General features: G+C 45.5%; 1 protein-coding gene across 3 annotated transcripts in view; it reads right to left on the bottom strand.

The window, feature by feature from the left end:
- The window catches only part of NPL (N-acetylneuraminate pyruvate lyase), a 39,214-nt gene extending 19,435 nt beyond the window's left edge, over window positions 1-19,779 (bottom strand). For all 3 annotated transcript variants that reach the window (XM_038542249.1, XM_038542250.1, XM_038542251.1), the window contains exons 1-6: window positions 19,726-19,779; window positions 17,793-17,847; window positions 15,794-15,879; window positions 6,487-6,560; window positions 4,696-4,783; window positions 1,238-1,295 (exon numbers count right to left, since the gene is read on the bottom strand). In XM_038542249.1, coding sequence (XP_038398177.1) covers window positions 1,238-1,295; window positions 4,696-4,783; window positions 6,487-6,560; window positions 15,794-15,861 — 288 coding nt within the window. In that variant the 5' untranslated portion in view covers window positions 15,862-15,879; window positions 17,793-17,847; window positions 19,726-19,779. The remainder of the gene's footprint in view (window positions 1-1,237; window positions 1,296-4,695; window positions 4,784-6,486; window positions 6,561-15,793; window positions 15,880-17,792; window positions 17,848-19,725) is intronic.
- Between the last annotated feature and the right edge of the window lie 1,465 nt (window positions 19,780-21,244).

Genomic DNA, 21,244 nt, shown 5'->3' with positions numbered 1-21,244 from the left:
TTTGCTAGACTGGTTGTTGCTGGATTCATGAATCACTCAATAAAGCCAATTTGATCTTTTAAATGACTTAGTTGCATTTCTGTCCTTTAATACTATGTATGTACCATGTTTTTGTTTTTTTTAATCTGTTTGGCCACTAACGGGCATTTGGGTTGCTTCCACCTCTTTCTATTGTAAATAGTGCTGATATTAGGGGGATCCCTGGGTGGCTCAGCGGTTTAGCGCCTGCCTTTGGCCCAGGGCGCGATCCTGGAGTCTCGGGATTGAGTCCCGCGTCAGGCTCCCGGCATGGAGCCTGCTGCTCCCTCTGCCTGTGTCTCTGCCTCTCTCTCTCTTTCTTTCTCTATCATAAATAAATAAATAAAATATTAAAAAAAAATAATGCTGATATTAACATGGGTGTGGACAATCTTCCTGTGTTTCAGTTTTCCTTCTCATTCTCCCGGGGCAGCGACTCTCAATTTTTACCACTCTTCACATCTGGACCCCATCTTCCATCTCCTTCAGGCCCAGCAAATGGCTTCACCTTCTGCTTTTGAGAGCAACTGAGGTTGGCTCAAGTTCTCGTTACTTGTAAACTAAACTATGTCTATACCCACCCTTACTTCGCTCAGAGAAAGAGGGACCTCTGTCTCCTATTCAAAACTCTGCTCCAGGAGTTACCACCTTGGGCTACTCATTGTGGTTCTGTGCCTGCTTCTGGATGGGGAGTTCTGAGGCCCCACATCTCATATTCCCCAATGACAGTAACTAATATATAGCAAAAACGGTATTGAGTTTAACTTCAGCATAAAAAAGGAGCTCCTTCCCTTCTGTGGAATCAAACAAATGAACATATAAACAAACAAAAAACCAGAAACAGACTCAAACACAGAGAACACACTGGTAGCTGCCAGAGGGGAGGAGGATAAGGCGGGAGGATGGGCAAAATAGGTGAAGGGGATGAAGAGGCACAAACTTTTTTTTTTTTTTTAAGAGGCACAAACTTTTGGTTATAAAATAAGCAAGTCACAGAGATGAAAAGTACAGCATAGAGAATGTAGTCAATAATGTTGTTAATAACATTGTATGGTGACTACACTTATCATGGTCAGTGCTGAGTAACACACAGAATTATTGATTCACTATGTCATTCACCTGAAATTAATAGAACACTGTATATGTTAACTGTGCTCCAATAATAAAAGAAAAAGGAGGTCCCTTGAGTGGTCTCTCTCAGATGGACCTACATACATACCAGTTCTTGTGACTCTTTCAAGCTCAGGGCTCCTACATGAATCACTACTTGATCCAACCTGCAAAAGAGAAAACACTGTTGGATCACTTGGAAGTTTACAGTAACATAGAAGGGCTGCACCACACAGGTTTGTGCTGGTTTTGGCAGTGAACTAATATCTCACTAATCTCAATCTCAAAACTATTAAGTTCTATAGTGGTCTATTTGAAATTAATCTAATAATGGATTAAAAAAAAAGAATATCCAGAGAGTAAAATTTAAGGTCCAACCAAGTGGAATTTTGAAACCATGAATCAATTAATCAGTATTTGAAGATATACTCTGACAAAGCATTGTTTTAGATGGTATATTTGATGGTGATATGTGCATGGAGATTGGTATGAAATGGAGGTATTTTTGGTTGGAGATAAAAATAAAGAGGTTCTTCAAAGAGTACAGCCGGAACAAGCCATATGAGAAATGAATTCACTGTAAAAAGTTTTTTCCTGTCTTGTAAGTCCTCAGAACTTGGCCTCTTATGAGAGGTTTCCTCTGAGACCCTAATATTCATCTTTGGGGTTGCTCCATGTATCCCCATGGGCAGAGGCCACAGTGAGTGACACTGGTGTTCAGAATAGGATGAATAAAACGCAGCTGTGAGTCCAGTCATCCCAACGACTCTTCTGAGGGACCCTGAAAAACTCACATGCCATCCTCAAGGGATGGAAACACAACATTCTTGTTTAGGTCTCACTAGTGAGTCCCCAGTGACTCTGACTTGTCGTGCCTCAGGTGAAATGGGCCCTCACTAAGAAAGTGATGTGATTAGGTTTGCATTTTTATTCTTATTTTAAAAAAATATTTTATTTATTTACTCATGAGAGACACACAGAGAGAGGCAGAGACATAGGCAGAGGGAGAAGCAGGCTGCATGCAAAGAGCCCAACTCGGGACTCGATCCTGGACCCCGGGATCATGCCCTGGGCCAAAGGCAGATGCTCAACTGCTGAGCCATCCAGGTGCCCCAGGGTTGCATTTTTAAAGATTTTATTTATTTATTTGAAAGAGAGAGAGAGTCAACAGAGAGGGTAGGGGAAGCAGAGGGAGAGGGAGAAGCAGACTCTAAGCTGCACAGGGAGCCCAATGACCCAAGTGTTCGGTCCCAGGACCCCGAAATCATGGCTTGAGCTGAAGGCAGACACCTAACAGACTGAGCCACCCAGGGCTATATAACCTCAGGGTTGTATTTTTAAAGTATAAGACCTCTGAAAGGAGAAAGGAAGGTTGACTGCTGGACTCTTACCAGCAGCTTTTCTGCACAATCTCCTTAAACCTTTCAAACTCCTTCTCCTGGCTTAGGTTAAAACGAGCCATCCCATTCCTTCCCCCTTCCCCCCTGCTGCTAGGTGCTGCTACAGAAAACCATCCTATGGCTTTCATACCAACCTGTCCTTTCCCAATTTAAGAGAACGAGGCTCCAAAAAGCCTTCTGGTCATCATGACTTACTTCCCTTCCAATTCCCCGCAGTGGCTACTTCAAATCTGGACTATTCTCAAGCTCTTGATTCCAACCCAACTCCTTGTTCCTGGTTGATGTCCTCACTTACAACACACCAGAAGTATAGACATTTCATACACAGACTGCCACACTTTTCCTCTTGTGTACCTCTATGCTTAGCCACATCCTCATTTATGCTTTCTTTCCAGGTGTCCTCTGAAGTTACTCTATCTTTGGTTTTGTTTCAACCTGCCACCCCCTAGACCTTCTCAAAGGTATCAGCTGTCTTCTCTCTCTTAAGCTCTTCTCCCATAACAATGTCTTTTCAGCAGAGAAACATGCTCAAGACTTCCCCACTTTAAAACAAACTACCCTTCTTTTAATCTTGCTTCCTCCTCCTTAACCTACCACTCCATCTCTCCTTTCCTTCACCAGAAAATGTTCTGAGAATGAGCTGTACTCATGCCCCCCACCCCTGCACTTCTGCAGCCAATCCACAGTTCACTGCACACTGCGTCTATTTCAACAACCCGACTGGCTCCATTCTCTCTGAGGTCATCAGTCACCTCAAACCAAGTGGTCTTCTCAGCCCTCCACCTGAGGACTTGCACAACATCCAACATTTATAACAAATTTGATGATGAACACAGCATCTACTGCAAATGATTACAATGAATTCCTGTATAATACTTGCTACATGCCAGGCACTGTTTGAATCCTTGCTGCACCATTTCTGGTGCTTTTCTTAATGTTGATCCTTAACATTCCTCATTTCTCTGTCCATGGTCTTTATCTTTTGGGGCCCACAATCTGACTGGAAATGAGCTGAAAGCCAATGCATCACCAGAAACTGTCTCTGTGGACATGCACTCAGCCTTGCATACGGTCTCAGAGTACTCGAGGTGCTCTGAAGCCCTTTAGGGATCCCCAAGGAGGTCATGGGCTTCACACTGACAATATCTGCTCTAGGCTCACTTGGCACTTACCTCTGATCTTCGCCTCCATCTAAGGCAACATCTCTCACTGCCTTCTCTCATCCCTGTTTATGCTATTTATCAGAAGAATCAGTGTTACATTTCATGATCTGACATCACCATTGGATGGCAAGCAAGCTGAAGGCAGAAACATGGTTTCATCTCCCCAGTGCCAGCACAGTGCGGAACACACAACATCACAGACAACAATTTCTTTGTTTCTTGGTGAATTGAGTGTGCTTACTGAACTGATCCTGTCCCATTTGTTTACCATGGCATGAATTGAGCATTATAACAAAAATATACCATTACACTGAAGTTTAAAGGATACCAAAAGTTCCCTAAGACTATAAAAGGAAGCACCATAAAGAGCATGCTAAGTCATATGCACAGAGATGTAGGGAAGCAAGGGCTGAAAGAAGCATCAGGTACTCATCCCGAGAGGGGAAGGGGCAGGAGCTGTTCAGAAGGGCAAGGGGACAGCAGTCTTTCATCAGCACTCCCCCTTCTCATCCCCTCAGTTCAAGGATGAGTAACCCAGGGGATTGGCTTTGTCAATAGATAAGGGGCAGCTTCCAGCTTCTAGATAGGCCTTCTGGGAGCCAGGTGGGCCATACAGTCAGGCTGCCCTTACACCCAGAAAGGAGGGGTGCTCCTCTGCCTCAGCTCCTCGCCAAAGTGCCAAGATCCTCATGCCTTGAGCCTGACCTCTGACCAGAAGGTGGGAGGCTGTGTCATCAGAAAAGAGCCATACTCGGGATCCCTGGGTGGCGCAGCGGTTTAGCGCCTGCCTTTGGCCCAGGGCGCGATCCTGGAGACCCGGGATCGAATCCCACGTTGGGCTCCCGGTGCATGGAGCCTGCTTCTCCCTCTGCCTATGTCTCTGCCTCTCTCTCTCTCCCTCTCTCTGTGTGACTATCATAAATAAATAAAAATTAAAAAAAAAAACCAGCCATACTCTAGGCAGCTCTCTTGAAGAGTGCCTTTATCCTGGTAACGCCACTCACTTGTTCCGCCCTTTTGTCACCCACTCCTCTGCGACCCGGCGACGCTCTGAGACACTCAGGGACAGGCCTTCTCCCGTTGTGCCATTCACTGTTCCAAACAGAGAGACAGTTAGTGGGGCCAACCAATTCCTTTTGCTCCTCCAACACCAACACTGAAGTCAGAACTCCCTGCTTAAGAGGAAGGGGAAAGATCAGAGGATGGAATCTGGATGGGAAATGGCATGTTTCCATTTTTATCTAAAATTTTTTTTAAGACTTTTTTTTTTCCATTTTCACCTTGTTCAAAGCAGCGGGCAGGTGAATTATGACTTGTAATTACATATCTGTCCTTGCTATCAGGGACAGATAGCAAGTACTTGAATACAGACTTAGATAACTATCCTCATTTTAGGCAACCCTCCAAACACACCTCCCAGTTCTATTATTTGGGCTTGAATGGCAGGAAAACCAACACTGCCCAGTACTGGGATGTCAAAGGGGCATAAGTGGGAGTTACAAGGACAGTGGTGCATACTACAGGTCTACAATGACCTCAGGTTATAGTTTTACGTGATGAGCAGATTCTAAGGACAATCTTGCCATGGTAATTCATAAGAAAACACCAAGGATATTAATATTTCTTGTTTAAGCATTCTTGCGTGGTTACTTGTCCTCACAACAACCCTGCAAAGTATAAACGATGCTTCTCATTTACAGATGAAAAAGATGAGTTTCTGAATCACTAAATTTGAAACCAGAGCTGTGTGTTTCCAAAACTTTCCCTTCTAATACAATAATCTCTTAATGGACCACAGAAAGTATGCAAATGGCACTAGGATACATTACTGGGGCCTAATGCATATGGCAGCATTTTGGATCTCCAAATACTGAGCACTCAGCTGGGGTAGAGAAGCAGGGGTGAGAGTAGGAAAGAGTGTTTTTATCACTCTTTTGGGCTCTTGAGACACTTCAAGTATGCTCTACTAGTAGAAATGTTCCTGCTTCTTCCCTATACCCAGGGGAGATCTGTGGCCCTTTGGAGAATAAGAATCCGTCTTCCCTGACCATGGCTTGCAGTTGTAGGGGGACACCAAATGATTCTGTAATCAGATTCTGGTTTTGACATGTGCCCTGAACACCTTTTTGCAGTTTTAATCTGCCTTGATTATGACCTTGTACTTCCAGTCCTTGAGGGGCCCCTGTTGGTAGAATAGTAGCTTGAGAAAAAGCTATAGTGTCCAGTTTAAGGGGCCAAGCACCCAGAACACTAGGCAAGGGGCAACTCAATCATAGGTAAGTATAGTTCTCAGTCCTAAAATGTTCAAGGTCTGATTTTTAAAATTTCTATTGTCTATGACATAAATGAGGGTAATGCTGGACCTGTGACTCTTTTGTGTTCTGAATTTAGAGCCTTTCTACATTTATTGTATGAAAGGTCTGGGTGAAGACACAATAAAGCTCATTCTTAAGAGAGAGCGGTCTGGATTTTGCTGTTACTCTACCATTTCTTGGCTAAGTGCCTCTAGGCACTGTAAATAATACATCTGAGCCATAAATTTTCTTCTTTAAGTTGGGATAAAAACAATACCTTATCTGTTTTGAAGGTATACTACCAAATTAGATAATCTCTTGAGGTATTTTCCAGGTCTAAAATTGATGAGTCTACAGATTCCCAAATTTTACTTAGCTTAGCTAGGCTCAATCATAACTTATGACACAAGACACTGTGACTCCCTAACTAGTAACCAGGTGACAGCTACTTTCTAAGGAGTGGACTAGAGATATGTAGAGAAATCTCTAAAGATGACTCACCAAAAATATTCTTCACTCCCTGTTCTTCCACAAGATAATCCACATACTGACCAATGACTGAAAAGTTGATTTCTCTAAAGGACATGGGGAAAAAAAGGTAAAAATAATGTATATTTAGTCTTTAGATTATTATTCAACCAATCCTCAAATCTATAAGTGGCTCTCTTTTGTTAATAGTTATTAAAAGTCCACCCAGCCGTATTATACTAAGCAAAATAAGTCAGTCAGAAAAAGACAAATACCATATAATTTCACTCCTATGTGGAGTTTAAGAAACAAAATAGATGAACAGAGGGGAAGGGAAGGAAAAGTAAAATAAGATGAAAATTGAGAGGGAAGCAAACCATAAAAGATGCTGAACTAAGGAAACAAACTGAGGGTTGTTGGAGGGGAGGTGTGTAGGGGGATGGGGTAGCTGGGTGATGGGCATTAAGGAGGGCACCTTATGTCATGAGCCCTGGGTGTTATATGCAACTGATGAATCACTAAATTCTACCCCTGAAACTAATAATATACTCTATGTTAACTAAATTGAATTAAAAAAAAAAAAGTCCACCTACCTAGTTTGTAAAATTCTTAGCTTACTCTAAATAACCCCTGGATTTTTCCTTGTTTGTTTTCTTTTTTCCTTGCTTTTTTTGAGTCTAGTGATTTTTCTATTATCTGTATGTGCCTCACTTAGGTGAGCAACACACCATTACTTGTCAGCAAAGGTTTTACATTTACGCATCCCTACAAGTAATATTTAAAAAGTAATTACTTAGTAGATCTTTTACCCTTTTGGGGAAGAATGATGATTGGGGGCCATGGTTAAATGAGAATTTCACATTTTCCACTTGGTGAGAAGCAATCATTTTTTAAGCTTACAAGATAGGAAAATTTGATCTTAATAATTTAAGAATTTTAGCACTTAATATTTGTGACAGTCAATGAAAGCTTCAATTTTATTTGCTAGCCTTAAATCAAAGAAGATTAACATTGGAGAGGAATTTTGTTATCTCTGCCTCTCAAAACATGGTCTGTGGAAGAGCAGCATAGGCCTCTGGGGAGTTTGTAAGAAATGCGGAGTCCCCAGCCTCATACACCTACCCAGCCAAAATCTGCATTGTGAGGGGATCCCCTTGTGATCTGCATGCACTGGGCAGTTTGAAGAGCAACGAACTTGTAAGGCTCTGACACTTAAGGCAATAAGTGTACCTGGGTGGCTCAGTGGTTGAGCATCTGCTTTTGGCTCAGGTTGTGATCCTGGGGTCCTGGGATGGAGTCCCGCATCGGGCTCCCCACTGGTAGCCTGCTTCTCCTTCTGCCTATGTCTCTACCTCTTTCTCTGTGTCTCTCATGAATGAATAAATAATATATTTTTTTAAAAAGGGGCTCTTAAAAAAAAGGGCTCGTTTCGTTAAAATCATATTGATTTTAAAATCTAGAAACTGACTCACACGCATCATATAAAGTGACCTGTTCTCAATCAAAATGCAGGTGAGGATGATGGGGGATGGAGAGTGAAAATCCAAAGGAAAACTGTGGCTATGGCTAGCAGGTATCAAATATCACAGAACCCACAGTTACATCGCCAAGAACAAAAAGTACTAGTTAGCTTCCATTTACATTTTGTGGATGGGGCCAGAGAATTAAGTTTCATTTCAATCTTATTAACATCTTTTTCATCTTATTGTATTCCTTGACAAACAAACAAAAAAATCAATCTGATGCATATAAAAACAAAAAAAAAATCAAAAGGTAGTTATCACAGGTAATAGGAACAAGAGAGATAAAAGCAAAGAATGCACAGGTGATCACTGCTCACAACATGCAAATGACAGCTGAGCCAGCCATTGGGAAGACCTGCTTTAAAGAGAGCAGACTCCCTCCTTGATGGCTCCTGGTATTTTAACCTTGCTCTCCCTGCCCCACCTGCTCAAATGCCAAATTATGGCCTCTGTCTTGCTGAGCAGGGAGGCTCCCTGAATGCACAACAGGACCAAATTTAGGTTGTTTTCACCTAAAGGGAGGATGGGCAAGTTATCTGCCCAGATAATCTATCTCAACACCCTCACTTACGTGGGCTTGACCAGCGCAACTTGAAATGTCTACGCCTCAGACATTCCTGACCATTTAGAACTGGCTCCTGGCTGCTTCCACCAGCCCGTCACCACTTGGGATAAGCTCTGAGATGCAGGAACCATCATCAGCAGCTTTGTTTGCATATGAACTCAGATTTTTGACCAATAATGTCCATCCTGCTAATGCAAGCAACCAGGAAAGAGCTCCCAATCACACTTCCAAATCACAGGTTGGAAACTGGAAATAAACCTAGTGGGCAACAGCCTGCATTAGAATCACAGATTTCAATATGGTGGCTCCTGTACACTTTCACTGAAACCTTGACACCTCCTCAATCCTATTCCAGCCTGTGTACTCAAGATCACCTACAGTAGGCTTGGCTTCTTCACCAAGGAGGAGCCTGTAGAGCTCCAGATGGTCAAGGGCTGGTAGGTAATTGTACTCACTTTGATGTGTGTTCTTTTGGTTTGATCTAATGTTTCTTTGGAAAGGGAAGTGAGAGAGCTTGTTTCCATTTTCAGAAATACTTAAGGAGAGAAACTGTTTCTGTTAGGGGGTGTATGTGTATATCTCCAAATTGGACTCTAAACTCAGTTAGGGACCCATTCTGTGAGTAGGCCTCTAATGGCCTAATACATGGGCTCAGCACTCTACCTGGCTCCACTGAAACCATCATTGCTGCTGTCACTACTCCCTCATGACAAAACCCAGAAATACCACACACCCTCAGCAAAGTTCATATCTCTCTTACTATGAGGATCATCTTGTAAATTGTTTATGCACACCCTCCAGGCTAGAGCAAGGACCTCGTGAAGGTAGGCACTGTGCCATTTATACCTTACAATCCCTAGTCTGCACCTGGCAGAGTGTGGAAGCTCAATGATGATGAAACTCTCATGATCTCTGCCTTAAAAGCAGCTTATCCCCACACCTGCAGGTTACACTTAAACTTTACTATTAACTGAGGAAAGGAGATGGCACAGTATCCAAATAACTAGAATATTGAAGAATATATGTTGAAGGCTATGACTGAGTTAAAAAGTGTACAGCGGTTCAGATGAGGGATGAATCATCCCAATTAGGGAGGCTGCGAAAGGAGACTTCAAGAAGGAGGTGGATCTGGGATAAAGAGGTTGAAATCCTGTGCTCTTTCTTCCCTCTGATGTTCTTCGGTTGCTATCTGGCCCTGTGCTGGTGTCCTTCTCTTTCTAGGGAGATAGCTACACCCTTAGGCAGATCTAAGCCAGTTTCTTCTCCTTCCTCAGTGAACTCCACACTATTTTATGACTTCAGTGGGTAGTGCTTACATCTACATTGACCCTGTCCTCCTATGCCTTTAGGCTTTGCTGGATGACAGCTATAATTTCCCTTGGGTTAGGGGTGCTAATTTGGGTGATACATTATCTATCCCTTCAAGAAGGCAGTTGGTTGCTTCTTATAGAATGTCCTTAGCCTACAGGAGTGACACTAATAATAGAATCTCTGGGCAGTGATAGAGTCACGCAAAAATGTCCTTGGATGGATAATCTTTTGGAACTACCAAATCCTTAGAGAAAGAAAGGTTGTAAAGAGATGGCTCCTAAATATGTTTTGACTTCTATGATGTTAAAAATTGGTTTTCTTGTTTAAAAAAAATGAAAGCCAGAAGATCTAACGAGGACAGGCCTATATTACTATGCAGCACCAAATGGCTGGGAAAAGCAGTGGCTGTCCCCTTTGGAGGCACAGAAGCTTCCCAGACCACCTCAGGGATTTCAGATCTCTGCCTGACGAGAGGTGCAATTTTGCAGCCCTTCGTGTTGTTGCTCAGTGGCTACAGTCACCAGTGAGCCCAGGGAAATCACCTAGAGCTGTTTCCATAGCTGTCACCAAAGTACCCCAACAGCAGGACCAGGGTGGGAGCGGGATGATAATTCTCTCTGGGTACTTAGCTCCCTTTCCTGTTTTCTCACTGTAATCTACCTCTCTGTGGTATGTCGGTTTGTGTTTATTGCTGCAGGCACTGTATCAGGTATCTGGAAGTCACTAGAGATAAGGCAAGCAGTAAGACCAGATTATTCTCCTCCCTGCTGGATGGCCACTTGGGGCTCACTGCTCATAGGAGTGAGAAGTGGCATAAGCCAGTTCATTTCCAAAGGCAGGACTGGCTTTCCATGGCAATGTCCCTACCTTTGTGAGCCCCAAGAACACACTAAGTACTGCCACCTCGGCCGAGTAACCCAGAACCAAATCCCATGCTTGCTGAAGTCACTCCCCTACTTAATTCTGATTTAGGATCTTTTTTTTTTTTTTTTTTTTTTTTTTTAAAACAATTTTTTTTTTTTATTTATTTATGATAGGCACACAGAGAGAGAGAGGAGAGAGGCAGAGACACAGGCAGAGGGAGAAGCAGGCTCCACGCACCGGGAGCCTGACGTGGGATTCGATCCCGGGTCTCCAGGATCGCGCCCTGGGCCAAAGGCAGGCGCCAAACCGCTGCGCCACCCAGGGATCCCAGATTTAGGATCTTAATTTAAATTCCCAGGAGTTTGGATTCCTTGCCGTAGGTCCATGATTTTCTTTTAATAAAAATACTTAACTTTTTTCATATTATAGAAGCTATGCGGTTTATTTTTGAAAGTATATACAATAAAAAGGAGGGGAAAACCCACTCATTATCTCCTTGGAGATGATTACTCTTATTACGTTTGACATTTTTCTATTCACCAGTACAAAATACAGTATTTTCTTAAATAAGTATGGTCATACTGTACAAAGTATTGTAATATTTTTCACTTAGCATGTGTATTCTCCCACAACTTCAGATCTTCTGTTCCTATACTGGCTACACAGCATTCGATCGTATAAACAAACAGAATTAATTTAGTGAATCCTCTACCCTTGGACATTTAGTTTACTTCCAAACTATGTAAGAGGAGAGAATGTTTATCCAATTATTTTTGACACAAATCGACGCCCTGAGTAGAAACAGTCTGAAACAGCATGTAGGCTGTATCTCTTCTCTTAGGGTAGAAGGGTAATAGAATTTTTCTAAAGTGGCTTTTCTGAGAAAAGTCTCTATTGTTATTCATTTCCTCTCCTGATGTATGACATAAAGTGAAAGACTTTCATTTTGAGAATACAGAATCACCAGGCAGGTCTTTCCATAACTGGCATACTTGTCAAAAAATCTGACGTCCTTTTTTTTTTTTTTTTTCCGCCTTTTACATATAACTCTCAGCATTCAAAATCAGATGAGTTATGTGTGTTTTAGGCATAATAACTACTTGGCTACTTTAAAACTCCTTTGGTGGAGAAGTATTCAGAAACCACAGCTGCCCTGGCTTGCCAGAAAACATTCTGTTCTGGGAATCTGGGTCATGTAGTCTCCCAACACAGTGAAAAAGACAATACACAACTCCGACTCCAGTGGTCCAGGCCCTTTCTGACTGGGGTAACCAGTGTGTTTTTACTAAAGGGTGTTGTGAGGATTCCCATGGTGAAGCCAAAGGCATTTGAGGAAGAAAACAACTTTCTTCCTAACATTGCAGCCAATCTGAAATGGACTTTCTGTTTTAACAACTGCACCTGCTCCATGGGAAGAAGTGACTTCTTGAGACAACTAAAGGAAGCAAACATCTTCTACTCTAGTGTAGAAAGATGAGAGTTGAGATAGGTAGAGAAAGACCTTTCTCTCCAGCTATATGGCGAGGTGCAGCGTGTTAATGTTTAGGATCTTGGTCTCATCAACTGCAGAAACAGAAGTTGTGGTTCTCTCTCAGAGTTGTTATGAATGTCCATATTCTGATTTATGGACAGAATATGGACATTCAAATGCCGGCATGACTGACATAATAGTAGTTAGCCAATCAGTGTTAGCTTTTTTTCCTCATGAAATAACAAAATTTACCATTCACTGTGCTAGATGCTGAAGATAACAAAGATAAATAATAAACATGTTCAGTCCTTGTATATTGCTTGGTACTCAAAAAATATCTGTGGAATAAAGTGAAGCAGCTCAATGCTTGTTGGGAGAGACAGGCATGTAACAAACAGTTATTATAGTAGTCATAAATAATTCTGATGTAATGTGAAAAGGCATGCACATGCTGCTGTGGGATCATAGGGGGAGGACTCTCTAACTCTTTATTGGAAATGGGGAAGCACCACCAGAGGATGGTTTTGATGGATAAGTAGAAGTGTTCATGTGCGGTAGAGAGAGGAGAGGATGATGGGAGAAAAAGGTAGAGGAGACAGAATGTGTAAAGGCACAGAGAGAAGAAAGAACACAAAGTGTTTGGGAAAACAGAAATGTAGCAGGAGAGGTATCCTGGGCAGTCTGGGCTTTAATTTTAGATCAGTTCATCTCAGACTTTATGGTGCTAACGGGACAGTTAAAATGCACATTCTGATTCAGTGGTATGTAGTAGGGCCTGAAATTCTGGTTTTCTAGCAAGTTCCTATGTGATGTAGAGCAAATAGTCCATGGACCATATGATGAGTAGTAAGCCTGAGACAAAAAGGAGTCAGCAGAGATTTTTTTTTTTTTTTTTTTTTTTTTTGTCAGCAGAGATTTTTAACACCAGAGGCTACCCTCTCTGAATTCAAATGGGCCTTGGAGATGATATGGCCGAACTCTTTACTCTGACAGAGAACTTTTAACAGGTGACAAGGCCTCCCTAGAGTCAGACAGCTAGTTGATGGTAAAGCTGGAGCTCAAGAACCCAGATACTCTAACTAAAACCCATTTAACTATGTTCTTCCTGCCAACTTCTCCACTTTAAACATCAACTTATATTCAGATTTGAATCTGAGTATTTCTTAGAATTATAAAGAAAAAAGGACGCAGGGCAACAGCTCTTGTTCAGCCATTCTTAATCATGGAGACTGTGGCCTACGTTATGAGCCAGGTTAGGAAAACACCCCTGATGGCAGGTCACCAGCTAGAATTTCCAGTTATTCGATTCCATGTGACCCTTCTTTCCAGAAACATGTCAGAAGTTCACACTTCCCTGCGGGCAAGGAGGCAAATGCCGACCTGCTCTTGGTGGCTGCTCCAATCTTGTTTTGTACCCACAGTAATGTTTGGATGGAGCAGATGGTGGGAGAAAGGGGAGCTAATATAGCTTACATGCCTACTACGTGCCATGTACTGACATACTTTTTAATTTAATTCTTAAGAGCCTTGCAAAAAAAATGCATTCTTATTTTTATCTCACACATCAGGAAAGTGAAGGTCCTAGAATGTCCTGGAAGGGAAAAGAATTGATGAAAAAAGAAGAAACAGAGAAATAGAGGAAGCAGAGCCAGAGGTCTTGGGGGATAGAGAAGGATCCAGAAAAGCAGAGTCATTTATCTCCATACATAGGGTCTGGCGTCCTCTGGAAAATAGCAGAATAGGGAGGAAGAACACACCAACACACTGAGTCCCACATGTACAAATGAGACTGTTTGAGAAGTGTCTTCTAGGCTGAGGGGTCTGATTAAAAAGGTTACAGCAGCATTACAGTTTGCTGGGAGCCTGCAAACAGAATCCTTCTCAATAACAGGAAGTGAATCCTGCCTGCCCATGCAATCACATGATTTATCTATTTTATTGGCCTCACAAGTGGCTAGCACATCCACAAAGAGCTGACTTCAGCCTTTCCTCGGAACTTACGGAGATGGAGAAGCAACAGAAAAATTGCTATGAATCACTGAGTAATCTAAATGCCATCTCAGCACGAATTTGATTTAGATCTAGTCAGGATGGGATTTTTCATGAAATTGAGAAGCTGGAGGTCTTGAACTCCAGTGATCTAAGGGTAAACTGTGATTCAGCCAACTTGGAATGAGAATACTAAGTCCTAAGAAACTTCACCTATTTTAAAGGGGTAGAGTAGGGGCACCTGGGTGGCTCAGTTGTTTAAGTGTCTGCCTTTGGCTTAGGTTATGATCCCAAGGTTCTGGGATGGAGCCCTGAGTTGGGCTCCCTGCTCAGCAGGAAGTCTGTTTTTCCCCTCTCCCTGCCACTCCCCCTGCTTGTGCTCTCTGTCAAATAAATAAACAAAATATTTTATTTATTTATTTATTTTTAAATTATTTTATTTATTTATTCATGAGAGAGAGAGGCAGAGACATAGGCAGAGGGAAAGGCAGGCTCCATGGAGGGAGCCTGATGCGGGACTTGATCCCGGGACCCCAGGATCATGCCCTGGGCCGAAGGTAGGCGTTAAACCACTGAGCTACCCAGGGATCCCCTAAACAAAATATTTTAAAAAATAAAGGAGTAGGGTAAAGGTTTGCAAATTCAGCAACAGAAGACCAAACTAACTAAAAGCTTTTCTTAAAGATACCTTAAGTGCCACACCTTCCTTTTATTCCCATCTGATGCCACAAAAATGGTTCAGAGGAACCTACTGACCTAAGTGCATCCTGACCCTGTGCTGAGCACCATTATGTGGATTATCTCACTTTGACACTCAGAACTCCACCATGCAGGTTAATTATCATTGTATTTTAAAAAGAAAGAAGCCAGAGGCTTAAAGAAGCTAGAATTCTGTTTTGGCAGACTGAGCCCCCTAACATGTCAAATGCATTTAGATAAATCCCCTTATGTTCATGCAATGTCCAGAGGGGTTATACACAGTGTGTGGACACCCATGGCACATGACCGTTAACTGACAGTACAAGCAAAGGACTGCCATAACATTCGCCTGGGAGTTAAGTGCTTGTTTGGATAATGAGTTCTCAGCAATCATCTGTTGCTACCTCTCACTCCTGCAGGCCCCCAACATTTAACCCATGTGGAAATGAGACTGTAAATATACTAAGGGGTCCATCTTGCAGTTAACTCCCCAATTTCCTCAGGGTAGGACATTTTCATCACATCTGTGAATAGCCTGAAGTGGAATCATGCAGCTATCTAGGGACAGGATCTAGAGGGGCCCAGGCCAGGGCTTTGGAGCAAATTCTGCTAAAATGAGATTCTCCTCATCCAACTCCACTGGCCTTATTTGGGAAAGTCAGGGCAAATCCAAAACGAATTTCTTTTGTGGAGCTACCAACACTGGGAGAAAGGCAAGATCGTATTTCACCTTCTCTCTTTCTGCAGTTTGTGATATAGAGACCTCTTCTCTGACTTGGGATTAGAGACAGTACAGAGAGGATGACAGAAATAGCTACCTGGCAACAGTACCGCAGAGATCTAAGTGACTGCTGTTAGAACTTCTGTCCATTTTGGTGGAGGGAGAACAGACCCCCTTAGGTCCCAAATGATAGTTACCCATGCTCAGTCATTGGTGTGATGGTTGCAGCAACAAGACCTTGAAGCTTCTTCTTCGGGGAGGCCATTGAGCTGCTGAAAAAAGTCTGCAAAACATACAATGCAATTCCTCTCCTTCTTCAAGGAATGTCAATTAATGATAAAACTGCCAGGCAAAGTCCATTCCCAGTTTAGAACTATGAAGAATGCTTATAGGTACACAAACACTCAGAGCAAACGAACAGAATGTAAAATGTAGAGCTTAATTCTGCAGAGGAGGAGACTATTTTTAAAGACAAGAGGAGCGGGGAGACGAGAAGGGAGCAGTGTGCTGGGAGAGAACTATCAGAAAGGCCTCCCACTTTATACAGGTGATTCAGGCAGTCTAAAACCTTGAGGAGCAGGGGTAAGTAACAGCAGACTCAAGAAGGAACACGAATCTAACTCAGGGAGGTCAAATACATAAAGAAACTATTATTTAAATTATAATATAGTCAGGAGAAAAGGGAAATCCCTTTTTCCGTATCTTCATTCTTTTAAGCAACGATCTCACCTAAATCCAGCGCTTACAAGTTTTAAGGGCTTCAGTGTGATCTGCTTCACTATCTTCAGATTTCCCTTTCATATTCTAATTTTGACCAGTTCTGCCCTGTTTTCCCACCTCTAGTAAACCATGTAAATTCCATCATAAGTGTTTATGCACCTCTCAACCCACTAGACCAAGCTCCCAAAGACAGGGAATACATTTCATTTGTCTTTGCTTTTCCTGTGCTGAGTTACCTGCTGGACGCCTTATGTTCAATTAAAAAGTGATGAATATGTGAGTAACTGAGTGAGGTGTTTAAACTGTAGCTGGATGATGACTTCCACACACAGGGAGATCTGCTGAGAGACTCAACCTGACTCTACTCATTTGGGGCAAAAGGGGTCTCTCACCATCTGGCAGAGAGTACATCTGTCTAAACTAGTGGAAGAAAGTCTAGAGGTTGTTGAAAACAGGCAATGAGAGGCAAGAGTATCATAGCTAATAGCTTTGATTCCCCAGGCTGACTGCTAGTTCAGTTATCATCTTTGCCATTTACTAGTTATAGAAGTGCATTATTTTTTGAGCTGTAAGACATAAATATTCAAAGCCACAAATTCAAAGTCTAACAACTACAAAAGAAAATATAATTAGATAGTATTTCGTGACAATTAAACAAAAGATGGATGGCTTAAAGCAAGCCCAGTGATGCCTATATGTAATGGACAAGATGGGGTATATCACAGTTCTGAAGTCACTGGCACATTTAAAATCCCAATGCCTACTACTTAAATTTGACCTACATAATGTAGTGATTACAAACTATTTCATTTTGTTTGCTCTTTATAACTGTTCATCTCATCTCTCTAAATGGGAATATAAATTTATGGAGTACAAAGATCATATCTTCTACTCTTTCTATATCCCCCAAGAGTTCTGGCTTGGGAGAGCCCTTAAAATCTGAAACAGGACAAAACAAGGAAAAAGACATGAAAGGGCACAGGATGGCAAAATGTACTGCTTTTGTAGAAAGCCAACACGATACTTCCCCTTACAGGTATGTGCCTAGCCAAACTTGCTCCTGAAATTAAGCCCAAATCCTTCAAGTAGCTTTGCTCTGTACAAAAGGGCAATAAAGGGGCACCTTATCTGATATATGGGATACTAGGATTTCTCTGACTTTTCCTAGTTTGAAGATGAAACTAAAATCCTGTTGGAGGTTTTGAGAGATAAATGGGAGTCCACCAGGAAAACACAAGGCCATGACACAGGCCCTGTCCATCCCAGAGGAATGTCTGTGCATTAACTGAGATGGATGCTATGCCTGCTGCATATCCTCACCCAGCACTCCTACAAGCATCTGAACTCCAGATACCTCAAAGTGAACCTGCCAACCTGTCCCCTCAGATTTCTTCCTTTGTTCCTTACAGTGGAGGGGTTGGAGCACTAGCTCTGGAGTCAAACGTCATGGGTCTGCATCCTGGCTCCACCACTTACCAGCGGGGCGCCCCTGGAACTGTTAATCACCTTCTCTGTGCTTTCGTTTTCACTCCTGTAAATAACAGTAGTCATAGTTCATAGGTTGTTGAAATTAAATGAATTAATTCTCATAGAGTGATTTAACAAGAGAGCCAGGAACATAGTAAGTACAACTATGAAGTTTTGTCAGATGGCTACAGGATGTTAGCAAGGATTGTTTGTTTTTTACCAGGGCCTTCTTTCCTGCCATTTCAGCTTTACTGGTACTGCTTCTCCGACTCTCACTACTCTGGTCCATCCAGGGACTAAGTCATTTCAACGTTCCTCTCTTCCTTCCCTACAATCCTTCCCTCCCCCACCCCTTACGGCCCCTCTCAGAACTTACCCTTTGTTACTTCTTATCTAGACCAACGAGCACAACCTCAGGACCAAGGGGCCCAAAGGGACTCAAGAAGGCTCAAGTGATAAGACTCTCAAGAGCTAGGTTCATTGCTAAAAGTCTCTTGATTCAAACACTACCAGGCTGTTCACACTAGACTTCTGTATTCTGAGCTTTCAGCTGCATCCATTTCATATTTAGGGCAATGGCATTGATATTCTTAGGACTGTCGGAAGCTTGGATGGGTAGTTTTATATCTGCTTTTGATCAAAAGAAATAAAATTAAGTGCATGTACATGCAGTGTGGTTAAAACATTTCAGAAACATAGAGCCTGTGGGGGTGTGGGGTCAGAATTGGGAATGATTGCTCTAATCCCCACTCTCCTCCATCAATCCACAGACTGCCCGGCTAATCTCCTGGCAGCACAGACATTTCTGGTCCTGCCTTTGCCCTGCTCAGAAAGGCCAATAACTTCCCCCGTGGCTCCTGTAGGAGAAACATCAAACTCACTGGTCTAGGTCTCTGTATAGATCTCTTCATGCCTGAATGCACCCGCTCAACTGAGCGCAGTTGCTCCTCCCTACCTTGTCTGGCCTGCTTCTTTTCTCCTGAAGCGCTCTCATCTGGAATGACATCTCCCACTTCAGGCCCTCGAGGCCAGCCAACTTTTAAAACTCACTGGAAAGCTAGCAAACATTCCCTGATCTGCCAAGATAATTTCTTATTCCTCAAACACTTGCTTTTCTTTAAAAACTGCATCAGTTATTAGGCTCTTTACAAGACAAGCCACCAGGGGGGCAGGAACAGCTTCAAAAATCTATCTTTTTGCACAGAGCAATACACTAAATGAGCAAAATTGGCTAATTCTGTGAACACTGAAACTCCAGGAAGAGAAGGGGCAAAAGGTCACAACAACGGTAACAGATAATGGTTGCTATTTTGTAAGTTTGAATTTTAAATAAACTAGGTAATGCCAAGCTTTAGTATTCTTTATAGTGTGTATCGGAAGCAAATAGAATGTTCTCCAGCCTAAGGCTTGACGTGAATTTTGTATGTTAACACTGAAACCCTGGGAAGGGGCTATTACTCTCGAAATCTTGTACCTCTACTCACAGAAGACACTTAGTACAACGAATTCAAGTTGCCTAAGTCAAATCTTCTTAAAACAAGAGTTTAAAAAAAAAAAAAGTCTTTTGGGGAAAAGGATGCCGTTCTGGGTGTATGACTCGAAAACTACATGGAAAGGAAACAGAAAATGGAGAAACTAACGAAACAAACACTGAAAGAAAACCCAGAAATACAAGCAAGTTCCCACGGACAGAAGGGGTCGATCAAACGCCGTCGCTCAGGCGGGTTTCGCTCCACCGCTGCCTCGGGGCATTTAGAGGAAAGGAGCCCTCGAGAAAGCTGCGCGCTCCGGGAAGCGTCCGGGCGGGAGAGCCCCGCGTCCAGCCGCTCCGCCCTCGCCCTCCTCCGGCGCTTCTCGCCCCCTCCCTGCCCCGAGTCCCGTCCCGCGTCCCTCGGCCCCAGCCTCCCGGGGGCTGGCTCTCTGCGTCCCCCGCCGCGCTCACCCGCCGCGCGCCCGTCCGCCGCTCCCCGCCGCGCCTCTCCCCGCGCCGCCGCGAGCCGCCCGCCGCGCCCCTCCCCTCCCCTTCCCTCCCCGCCGCCGCCGCCCCGCTGCGCCCCCTGCCGCCCCGCTGTGCCCCTGCCCCCGCCCCGCTCCTCCCCTCCCCGCCGCCGCCCCGCCGCCGTCCCGCTGCGCCCCCTGCCGCCCCCCTGCCCTCGCCGCCGCGCTGCGCCCCCTGCCGCCACGCCGCGCCCCTGCCCCGCTGCGACCCCCGTCGCCCCCCTGCCCCTGGCGCCGCCCCGCTGCGCCCCTGCCGCCACGCCGCGCCCCTGCCCCCGCCCCGCTGCGACCCCTGTCGCCCCCCTGCCCCTGGCGCCGCCCCGCTGCGCCTCTCTTCCCCGCCACCGCGAGCCGCCCTGCCGCGCCCCTGCCCCGCTGCGCCCCCTGCCGCCCCGCTGTGCCCCTGTCCCCCCGCCGCCCCGCTGCGCCCCCTGCCGCCCTGCTGTGCCCCTGCCCCGCCGCCGCCCCGCTGCGCCCCCTGCCGCCCTGCTGTGCCCCTGCCCCGCCGCCGCCCCGCTGCGCCCCCTGTCGCCCCCCTGTGCCCCTGTCCCCCCGCCGCCCCGCTGCGCCCCCTGCCGCCCCGCTGTGCCCCTGCCCCGCCGCCGCCCCGCTGCGCCCCCTGTCGCCCCGCTGTGCCCCTGTCCCCCCGCCGCCCCGCTGCGCCCCCTGCCGCCCCGCTGTGCCCCTGCCCCGCCGCCGCCCCGCTGCGCCCCCTGCCGCCCCGCTGTGCCCCTGCCCCGCCGCCGCCCCGCTGCGCCCCCTGCCGCCCCGCTGTGCCCCTGTCCCCCCGCCGCCCCGCTGCGCCCCCTGCCGCCCCGCTGTGCCCCTGCTCCGCCGCCGCCTCGCTGTGCCCCCTGCCGCCTCGCTGCGCCCCCTGCCGCCCCATTGTGCCCCTGCCCCCCCGCCCCCCCGTTGTGCCCCTGTCCCCCCCGCCGCCCCGCACCACGTGCTCCCACGCCGGGGCCGAGGCTGCGGGGGCCCGGGGCTGTATTCGCGGCGCGGCCCCGAGACCCTGCGCAGGCGCGCGGCTTCCCTTCCCTCGGCTCCCTGCACGGCCTGGGGCGAGGCCCGGGGCTGCGAGCACCTGAGCGGCCCCGCGGTTCCCGCCGCGCGTGGGGCCGCGCGCCCGGATTCCGGAGGCAAACGGTCTCTTCGTCTGCTGCTCAGCGGGTCCTCCCTTGGGCGGATGCCCCCGGGCCCCTTTTCGCCTTAGCTTCTCCCCGGGGCCCGCAGCAGCAGGCGGAGCGCGGCTGAGGGCCTTGGACGGCTGCTGTTCGGAGCTCGCCGAGCGCCCTGCGCGCCCCAGCCCCGCCGTGCTCTCGAGCTCAGAGCGGGGACGGGTATGAAAGGCGGATTAGCTCCTAAAGCGGTAGCTTTCCGGAATATTCTGGAGAACAGTTGAAAGAGTTTTGGAAGGGAGGAGTCATTCTAAACAAAAATTACTCCTCTACTTGCAGGAGTGT

This window comes from Canis lupus, chromosome 7 (genome assembly GCF_011100685.1).
Source record: "Canis lupus familiaris isolate Mischka breed German Shepherd chromosome 7, alternate assembly UU_Cfam_GSD_1.0, whole genome shotgun sequence".
NCBI lineage: Eukaryota > Metazoa > Chordata > Mammalia > Carnivora > Canidae > Canis > Canis lupus.
The sequence above is the reverse complement of the archived record's forward strand: the minus strand, read 5'-3'. Positions and strand labels throughout refer to the sequence as shown.